This window comes from Staurois parvus, unplaced genomic scaffold, assembly GCF_062004578.1.
Source record: "Staurois parvus isolate SC_StPar_1 unplaced genomic scaffold, SC_StPar_1.0 ptg000454l, whole genome shotgun sequence".
Classification (NCBI taxonomy): Eukaryota; Metazoa; Chordata; class Amphibia; order Anura; family Ranidae; genus Staurois; species Staurois parvus.
Window position 1 is genome coordinate 353,497 of NW_028318250.1, and position 11,002 is coordinate 364,498.

Genomic DNA, 11,002 nt, shown 5'->3' on the forward strand with positions numbered 1-11,002 from the left:
AAGCCTTTAAAGGTCACCACTTTAGACTTGCACAAGAGGTCAAGAATTACTGCCCTCAATCTGACATTTGTGGTTATACCTCACATGCATGGTGCAATTTCTGTTTACATACCGCCGTGGGATCGCCGCTTGCAATTGCCTTTGCGTGCGAGCATGGGGATGGGGGTGGAGGTGAATTTAAAATTTTCTTTTTAATTATTTATTTTGCCTTTTTTAAATTATGTTTACATATACAACATTGTACTACACTGGTAGGGTGATCAGGGATTTTTTTTTACACTTTGCATTGCAGGAGCATTGAAGATCATTGCTTTGCAATGCAAAGCTTGCTTTGCGCTGCTCATGAATGTGTTAAGCTCATGACCAATCACAGCTCTCCAGGAACAGAAGCAAAGCTTTTGTGAACCAGATTGATTCATAAAAGCTTTGTTGTCATTGTGATCATGTAATCACCGGGTCCCAATTATTGAGGTTCTCATTCTGCTGGGTCCGGTGGACACAGCAGACGTGGGGGGGGGGTTGCGTGCCCCTCTGTGTTGACAAAGGACCAGTGACATATGGGTATGTTACTAATCCTGCTGCCATTCATCTGCAGTATATTGAGGGCAGGCAGCCCAAAATTGGTCAAAGGAGAAGATTTAAGAACAAAAAAAAAACAAACACGCATGCTCACCTAAATCACATGATTGCTGATTGCTCAGTTCTCAGGTCCTCTCTGATCAGAGTGTGGAGACTGCAGTCACCGCTCTCTGCTCTGCCCCTTCAGCACTCACCAGGCAGGAGAGGGGGTGGGAGCGGTTGCCTCAGGCCCTCAGTGGTGGGCACTGATAGGCTGCACTGATGAGGAGGCACTGGTAGGTGGCACTGTTGGGCATTGACAGGCATCACTGATGGGCACTGAAAGGCAGCACTTATATATGGCACTGATAGGCGGCACTGATAGGTGGCACTGACTGGCACTGTTAGGTGGCACTGACTGGCACTGTTAAACGGCAGTGCTAGGCATCACTGACAGGCACTGATTGGCACTGATAGGTGGCAATGATTGGCAGCAGTGATAGGTGGCACTGACTGGCATTGATAGGTGGCACTGACTGGCACTGATGGGTGACACTGAAAGGCAGCTCAGATGGGCAATGATATGTGGCACTGATGTGGCACTGATGGGCACTGGCAGGTGGCATGGATGAGCACAGAGCTGGCACTGATGGACACTGACAGGTGGCGCTGCTGGGGCTGCACAGATCATCAGGGCACACTGATCATCAGTGCTCTGATGATCTCTGTACATGTCCCCTCCGAGGAATGACGATTACCGGCTCTCCTCTCCTCACGAGCTGTCAGCGTGACAGCTTGTGAGGAGAGAAATGCTGATAACCGGCATTTCCCTGTTTACATGTGATCAGCTGTGATTGGACACAGCTGATCACATGATCGAACTGACATGTTCGTCTCTTTCCGTGGATCGGTGATCCACTGTGTCCAAGGGACACAGCGCACCGCCGATCGCCGCGCTGCGAGCTCTGGGAGCTGTGCATGCGCGGTTAGAATGGGAGGACATCATATGATGTCCTCCCAGAACAAGAGAAGCACCTTGCGTCCGTCATATTACTATATGGTGGGTGGGCGGGAGGCAGTTAAAGGAAACTTTTATTGGTAAAATTCCTGATACCACAAGATGCCTGTGATTACCTATTTTTTTAGCCACAAAACCCTTCAATGTTTCTCTTCAAAATGTTCACTCTGTTGTTGGGTGCTAGATTTCCCTAACTTCAAGGCTGAACTTTGCCAATTTCCATATTTCTATCCATTCAAGAGTGCCCTAATGTAAGAGCACATGGACATCTATGCAAATTTTATTTTATAGATGACAAAATGATCTTCTCACCATTGTTCCTGGTATGGAAATTCCAACTTTGCAGCAACCATAACATTCTACTTGCTCATGTATAATTAATAGGTTAAGCTGAAGGTATTGTTAAGTCTTTTGTCCTATGAATTATGATTTTCTTTTGTTTATTTACAGATCTTTCATTGGTCACATTGATAGTCAGTCTCATGACCATTTTTGCTGCTGTGCTGGGTACAGTGATGCTTTACCTCAGCTGTAAATATGTTCGACAACAAGCAAAAACACCAAGCTCTTTAGTAAGTATCTATGAGACCGCACTGATATCTATTTAAAAAAGAAAGGCTAAACAAAACATTTTTGCATTTAGATTTTTTGGTATATGTGAAACTACCAATTTATTAGCATCTAACTAAAGAAAAACTAATGAAAGACTGTCCAGTATTGTTTCATACTGATTCAAGCCTTTCATACCGAAAAGCCTTTTTGATTGCTGATTCAGATCTGCTTAACTATGATATGCTAAAGGGTTGCAGTGTTTATAAATGAGTTTTTATTTCTAATTCTTTTATGTGTGTTTAAATTGCAGAAAATCTTGTAGTTTTGTGCTGAAATTGTGTTGGTCGTGTGATTTTTTTCTGGTTAAATGTAAACATTTACTTCTTGCTTACTTTACTCTAAGTATTACACATTTCTGGTTAAAGTATATGTATAGCCAATTTTTTTCTGTTAAAGCATAAGTAAACTCACCAGTTAAACTTTGGCTTTTCCCAAAATGCCCAACAATACCATCCATTGATATATTTCACAGCATCCAGAACAAACATATTTTTGTTTTTTATTCCTTTGCTTTTTCCCCTACTGACTCGGACTAGCGCATGCACAGTGACTGCAGAACAGTGCCATAATCTAATCACTTGTCAAGGTGATGTCCCACTCTAGCATAAACGCATGTTCCCACAAGAGGACCAACTAGGACGTCAGCACCAAAATCTAAGATGGTGCTGGCTTCATAGGCAGCAGGGCAGGCAGTCTTAATTTGAGTCAAGGTAATGATAGACATTCTTGCAAACTGGACATAGTAATTATGCTTTTGTAGAAGTTATAACTACTGTCAAGGTTTTTTTTCTGTCTATGTCCCACTTTACAGATTCACCATCTCTATTTGATCAGTTGACTGTTGTTGCCAAAGCAAAAACTGATGGGAATTCCAAATGTTTACAGTTGTCCTCCATGCAAGAATAGAGAGAAAATCTTCCAGTGGGAACACTGTTTATGGGGAAGAATGTTTAAAAGGGCAATTATTATTATTTATTTTAGACACTTATATAGTGCCATAAATTTACGCAGCACTTTACATATATATTGGACATTCACATCAGTCCCTAACCCTCAAGGAGCTAACGAGCTATGGTCCCTAACTCACATTCATGCATACACATACTAGGGCCAATTAGACAGGAACCAATTAACCTACCAGCATGTCTTTGGGGTGTAGGAGGAAACCAGAGAACCCAGAGGAAACCCATGCAGGCACAGGCAGAACATGCAGACCCCAGGCAGGTAGTGCTGCAATTAATCTAGTTTCTAGAGATCTGTTCTCACTTTCTGTACATTTCACCACTGTGCACAAAAATTAAACTGACAGGAGTTCTAAAGCCTCTCTACGAGGAATACAAACATCCTCCCCAGCAGTTGGACTGCCTCTGCACTACAAGGGATAAATGCTTGTTTAAGTCTAGGGTACCGGAAAAAGCTGTTTCACTTACCTGATCCTATGCTCACCTGGTAGCAGGCCCTCTCCTCTTCTTCCCTTTGCTTTTACTTGTGGACTATATCTCAGCATCTTCACACCCAATGCAAGACGTGCATTGTACTTGATGATGTCAGAGGACATGTGACCGCATGAGAAGAGGCTGCAATGATAAGGCAGAAGAAATTGAAAGGATAAGTTCACCTTTGTAAATAATTTAACAAATGCTAATTTTTTTACCTGCAAAAAAAGATGTGCACTTATTATTTTTTTTACAAAGGTACAAGTGCAGCAATGTAAAGCATTGCACCCGTGATCAGCAGATCACAGGTGCTATGCAGGGCTCTTGCAGACTGTCAGTGTAAGCTGTCTGCCCATACCTCATACAAGCAGGCAGTTACACACTGATTTGAAGCAATAATGAACTGCCTAGAGTGCTCAACCATGCCCTGGTAGTTCATTTAGAACTACAAGTCAACAGCCGCAAAGGCTGAAGGTACTTGCAGTTCTCCCATTCACAGCGAGTGTGGGGGGGGGGGGATACCTGGCTTGCTGGCACAATAGGGGATCAGGGAGTGAGGGGCTGCTGCCTCTGTAACCTATTATGTGTTACACCCTGAATATGTTAGTCTTTAAAGAGTGTCTAAAGACAAAACTTTTTGGGGGGATAGTTAGAACCCCAGTCAGATTTTCATTGCTGTTGGCATGCCCCTCTAAGGAGATACACCTCTCAATTTTGTTTATTAGCAAAACTTATTTAAACCATCTGTGGAATTATATAATGCCCATGGCTTTATTTGTTCTAAAGAAGTCACATATATTCACCAGAATGCTGTTAGTTTACTGCTGCTATAGATCTATATCCACCGAGGCAGAGGGCATGTGAAGAGAAATATTTACCTGAAATATGAATCTTAAAGTTGTTTTTTTTTTAGTTTGCAATGCCTTGTCATATATTTAAACCAGACTTTATCAAGCAGTTCCCCATGGCACTCTGAGGTGCCTTCTGGGTTCTACTGGGGTGCCTTGGCAAAATCGCCAAAAACTGTATCCAAATTGCCCAAAAATTGTCAACAAGCCAGCAAGTAGATCACGTCTGCCAAAGGTTTTTATAGTGCAGCATTACAACATTGGGCACTATGTGCGCCAGCTGCAGGCATCCTAACAACGGATGACATCATAAGTTGTAAAGGAGGATGTTGGGAGCCTGAGAATGTCCATATTTTCCCATCTGTCAGCACTTTAATCAAGTTAGCTGAAGAGGTAGGGAAACTGAGATAAAAGAGAGAAATGCTGGAATACTGGTCAGTACAACTGTGCAAATATGTATTTGCTTTGTAAAAATAAATCACCGCCAGTGTTGGGTATCCTACAGTACATGTGTGGATGCTGCTATATTACGTAAAACTATTAGTTTAGTCTTTTACATTTTAGAACTGGGTGCTTTGAAATTGTGTTTCATTTTAACAGCTGCTTTGACTGATAAAGCTATGATTTTCAAGAACCAGTTCTCCTTCTCCTACTGATCACGGATACATGTTCTGATTGCGAATTCTTCAGCAGGTCAAACATGTTCTTTGGGTAGGGTAGTGGCAGAACTGGTCTTTTTGCATTCATAACACATGTATCATTCTAGAGAGATCTACATTTTTCTTTTACAGACAATTAGCTTGAAATATTATATATATATATATATATATATATATATATATATATATATATATGTGTGTGTGTGTGTGTGTGTGTGTATTTTGGTAATCATTATTCCATATCAGAAATGTCATACTGGTAGTCTTTTGGGGCCACATGTAGCCCTCTTGCTCCTTCTTTGTGGCTCTCAGTGGTTCATGAATGTAAATTGAACAAGGCCCCAGCTGATTTCCTGTTGATAGAAGTTACTTTTCTGTACCTTATTCTGTAGCTCAGTATTTCAGAAAATTTTTTTTGAAACCTTTTCTCTGGGATATTATTAATCCTTGCCAAAGTACTAGATATAATGTGGCCTCCGTGAAGATGTATTTCACCTACTTTGGCCCACTGTTTGATTTGAGTTTGACATGCCTGCCCTATACAACAGTGGATGAAGTCACTTGTACAAGAACAGCTGTTGAGTTTGAGCCATCCATTCGACTAATGCCCTAGATACATGTATATGAAAATACCCTAAATAGGGATGAGCGTTTTGGTCTGAGACTGGTTGTGTCGGACAGTCATTGAACCCATCATAAATTCTGAAAATTGTAAACTTTATTTTGGACCCTACTGAAGTCTATTTGGAGCAAATATTGAAAATCAAATCTAATTGTCAAGAGAATGTCAAAAATGGGCAAAGGGAGTTGGGCACTGCCATCATGTACCAATAAAATAAAATAAAAAAATATATTGTAGATAGTCTGTTTTTATGCACCTATGAGGGCAACATGGGAAAACACAATGGGGTGGATTTAGTAAAGGCAAATAAAATGTGAACTTGTACGTGCAGTTGCTCCAAATGAGATGAAGCTTCACTTTGCAAAGAATACTCAATTACATGCAAGGACATGAAAAAAACAGCATTTTTGCTTACACATGGTTGGATGATGTGAGTGAACAGAGCTTCCCCTTATTTACTAAGCTCTGCAGCAATTGCACCTGCAAATTGCACAGTCTAAGTGCCTTTAGTAAATCCAATAACCTTTTCATTAGATGCTTGGAGATGCCTTAAGGGTACATTCACACCAGCGGCTGCATCACGGTGTTCACTTTTTTTTTTAAGAACTTTATTGAAATGTCACACAGTGACTTTTAATAAAGTTCTATCAGCCGGCATGCAGTACTCATTCACACAGTGGTGTGAATGAGTCACACTAGGGGCAAGGCATTTTGCCTTGTCATGCGGTGAGACTGCACTGGAATAGTCGCCCAATGTAGTCCCACCACACATGGTGTGAGTCTACCCTTAAGCTGTATGCGGTATTACATAACAGTATGATTCTCGTGGACAGCATCAGTGGCACCATATTCTGGCATGATATATTTTGGATATGTACTTGATTTTTTATTTATGCTTTTAGCTTGGTTTAAATACAGCAGCATGACTCCAATCTGATTAATTTCAACAAAAAAAATGCTTTTCAGGTAGATTTGGTAATGACACCTGATTTTTTACCCAGTGGTAACAGGCCTGATTTGGCAGCCACCACTATTAGCAGCCACTGCAGGTCAAAAAGTAATAGGAAAGATAAAGTTTATTCTTAAAATAATAAAGTTAAAGCCCTCAGCATACTGATTGGCCAGTGTGAAAACAATTTCATAGCATCGCTTGAAATCTCCTTTTTAATATAGCACCACAGTGTATTGTCACAAAAACAGCATGCACAAAAACACTTCCAAACCACAACCCCTCATTCCAGAGAGGGGGTAGTGTTTTCTTGAAATTTAAATAAGAGTGACATATTTTAGAGATATTAGCCACACATATAGTACAGTGGCTAGAGAGTATGTAAGCAACTCGATTGCGCTTTATTGTAATAAGGAGAGGCAGTTTTATTTGTAAAGCAAAAATTGTAGTGTATTTTTTCAGAGGCAACATCCAGAAACTGTAAACTATTTAAAATGAAGAGATGGACCAGCTTTTATTGTGGAAAAAAATAAACAAAAATTAGAGTATTGTTTTGAGACAAAAGCAAGATATATTGTACAGTCTCTATGTATACTTTGTCAACCTTTTTCACTAGACCACATTTTCAGGGGAAGAGACCAGGCAGGATTTATTTTGAAATAAAATCTACAATATACATTATTTGGAGGATAAAAACCAGAACCATTGAGCAGACTCCAACATACTATGTCAGTCTTTTTTACTAGGCAACAAATTCAGAGACCGTGGAGGTTCTATAATGTAATAAAACTAGAGTTAATTATTTAAGAGGCAAAAAGTCAGAAATATTTTACAGACCCCCTATTTAGTATGTAAACATTTTCAGTAGGCTGCAATTTTAGCAGTAGACAGAAGCAGCTTTAAATCAAAGAAATCACAATTAGATGGAATTATTTCACCCAAAAAAATAGCAGAAACTTTGTACTGACTCTGTGCACACTATGTAAGAACTTTAATCACTTCAGCTGCTGAAGTTTTTACCCCTTCATGACCAGGCCGTTTTTGACTATGTAACACTTCGCTATTTTAACTGCACGGTCATGCACCATTGTGCCCAAATGACATTTGTATAATTTTTTTTTCACACAAATAGAGCTTTCTTTTGTTGGTATTTGATCACCACTGGGTTTTTATTATATAAACCAAAAAAGACTGAAAATTTTGAAAAAAAAGTTTTACTTTCTGCTATTAAAAAATATATCCAATAAAAATAAAAACAATCAAATGTCTTCATAAATTTTAGTTCAAAATGTATTCTGCTACATGTCTTTAGTAACATAAAATCCAAATAAGTGTATATTGATTGGTTTGCCTGAAAGTTATAGCATCTACAAACTATGGTGTGAATACCTGGAATTTTTCATTTGGTTTTCTTTCATACTAGTAATGGCAGTGATTCAGCAACTTATAGTGAGACTGTGATAGTTTGGCGGGCAATCTGACACTAACTGATGTGGACTGGAAAGTGCACTAACTTACACTTCTATCACCAGCGACACTAATGCAGTGATCAGTGATAATACTATACACTCTTACTGTCCTAATGACACTGGCTGGGAAGGGGTTAACATCTAGGGGTGATCAAAGGGTTAACTGTGTAATGTGTGTGCTTTCTACTAAATATGTATTTGTTCCTTCTCCCTGCTTTGCAAAAATTGAGTGTATTGTTGCACAGAAAAAAAACTGAAATATTATTCTGACTCAATGCGCAGTATGTAAGCAATTTTACTAGGCCACGGTTTCATGGGGAGAGGCATGTTTTTATCCAGAAATCACGACACTGTACTATTTCTGAGAAACAGTAGGCACAAATATTTTTGATTGCAGCAAACATTAGAGAGTTTGCATGTTCAGCTGCATAAACATTAGGTGTGGCACCTTTACAGTGCCTGATGACTGGAATAGGCTAGAGATTTTCAAGAACAATACAGGATTTACGCCTCAGAAAAAAAGTTTACATTTTCAGCTGATGCACCAGGTGAGTAAACTGTGTGGCACCTTTACAATGCCAAAACACCTGATTAGGCAGTAGAGGATGTTTGAGCTCATAATGGTAGTAGGCAGTGGGGAAACAGGGTCTCAAAGGTCGCACTTGCGACCGGGCCCTGGCTTTCCAACCAGCTGGTGGTTATGAGAGCCCTTTTTTTGGTTTCTTGCACTGGGGCCTTGAAGGTTCTAGTTACGCCTCTAGTAGGCCAGCACTGGTGGCATGAAATGGTATTGGTGACAGGTCATCAGAAGTGACAGGAGCTAGTAATAGTGGCAGGTCAGCAGTGGTGGCAGGAGTTAGGTATGGTGGCAGAAGCTGCTAATGGTGGCATGTAAACAGGAGTGGCATGGGATGGCAATGATGACAGGCCAGTAGTGGTGGAAATAGATAGTGATTGTGGCAGGCCAGCAGTGATGGATGGAGCTGGTAATGGTTACAGGTAAACAGCAGTGGCCAAAAATGGTAATAGTAGCAGGCCACGACTGGTGGCAGGAGATGTTAATGGCAGCAGGCTAGAAGCAGTGGAAGTAGCTGATAATGTTGTCAGATCGCAGCAGTGGGAAGAGCTGGTAATTGTAACTAGTGTTAATGATGGTAGGACAAAAACAGTGGCAGTAGGTGGAAATGGCAGCAGGCCAGTAGCAATGGAAGGTTGCGGTAATGGTTGCAGGTTAGCAGCAGAATATGGTGTTAGTTATAATTTTGTATTTTTTTTGGGGGGGTGGGGGTGGGTTACAAGTAAAAGTTTAGTCATTGGCATCAGCTGCAGGGGTTATCATTGTAATCCAGAACTGGTCAGTCAGCTGTGTCAGGGGACAGGTGAGCTTTTCTATCACCCACTGCACTGAATGCTCACCACTCTGACAAGCTCTACTGAGTGCTGTGCAAGCTTTAGCCAGCAGTCCTTGGAGCCCTTAGTTTGAAAAGTGTTTGCATCTGTCCTGGACCCTATGTAATTTGAGATCATATGATTTAGCCATTGCTAGGCATGTTTGGTGTGTTCTGAAAAACAATTTAAAAGCATCACTGAGGCAGCCACCACCACTGCTCATAATTTCAGCAGTCTGAGGATCTGGTGGTCTGCCTCCAGTGCCCAGTCTATTACACCACGCAGCATGAGGTCCAGCAGAAACACCAAAGGGATCATGTCACTAATCCCTACCTTGTCATGGTTTACCATTCAGATCCCCTGTTTCAATGGTGATGAGATGGTACATGCATCCTGAATTAGGAGCCACTCACACGATGAAAAGATCCTCAGAGCCTGTGCTCATCCCATCATCACACAAATACCCATTAATGACTTTGCTGCAGGTGCATCTGGTGTGGCATGGCCAACACCAAGTACCAACACATAGGTGTATGACATATCTGGCAGGCTGTTCTCTCCACTACTCTGCAAGCTGCTTATGCTCCTGAATGATATCATCCTGAACTGCTCTTATGGCTCTCCATAATGTTCATCCTCTACATTCTTTGGCAGCCAGGTATAGTCTGCCATCTTGCCAGCTCCTCCGCCAACTCCTCACTGCCAGTTTGCAGGGAAACTGTGAGATTAGCTTTGGAGGAGAAGGAAGAAGAGAATGCATTTGCAGCTGCACTGGAAAATGCATATCTCTTTGTCTAGGATGAGTTGCGTATGAGGAACCCCTGCCCCTCCATTTAGGAGATTGTCTGTCTACCTTTTATTATCAGCTATGGTAATAGATTGAGGATGTAGTGCAATGTGGCGATTTGGTGCACTAAACTGTGTCAAGAACAAGTTCTTGACATTTTTGGGCATGTGCTATTTTCCTGTTTGCCACTTTAGTGTGCAAAGCACCTTATGGCGAGTGTGATAATATTCACTTTGAACATGCCATGCCATGTACCATAAACATTTTCTAAAGATTTGAATGTACAGCATCACTGTTTATTTCATAATGTGAATGTTTGTAATGTAGTATTTCATACTATAAAGGGGCCATCTTTATTGATTAAATTTTTCACTCTTCTGGTTGGGGAAATTTTACCTTCTTCCTATCTCAGAGATACAACAGGAAGTGAGTGGAAATGTCCCCAAAGTGAAGAGAAATCCCTCCTTTCTAAAAAAAAGACAATATGTTTCTTAATCTCATATTTTAAAAACAATGGTGGGATATCCGTTCACTTTGGAGTTTGATTACTAAAACTGGAGCATGCAAAATATGGTGCAACTCTGCATAGAAATCAATCAGCTTCCAGGTTTCATTGCTAAAGCCTAATTGAACAAGTTAAAATTGGAAGCTGATT

At 40.7% G+C, this 11,002-nt stretch overlaps 1 protein-coding gene across 1 annotated transcript in view; it reads left to right on the top strand.

Moving 5' to 3' along the window:
• Positions 1-11,002, top strand: part of LOC149452920 (uncharacterized) — a 40,075-nt gene that overhangs the window by 26,130 nt on the left and 2,943 nt on the right. The window contains exon 6 of the mRNA XM_089688774.1: positions 2,027-2,148. Coding sequence (XP_089544900.1) covers positions 2,027-2,148 — 122 coding nt within the window. The remainder of the gene's footprint in view (positions 1-2,026; positions 2,149-11,002) is intronic.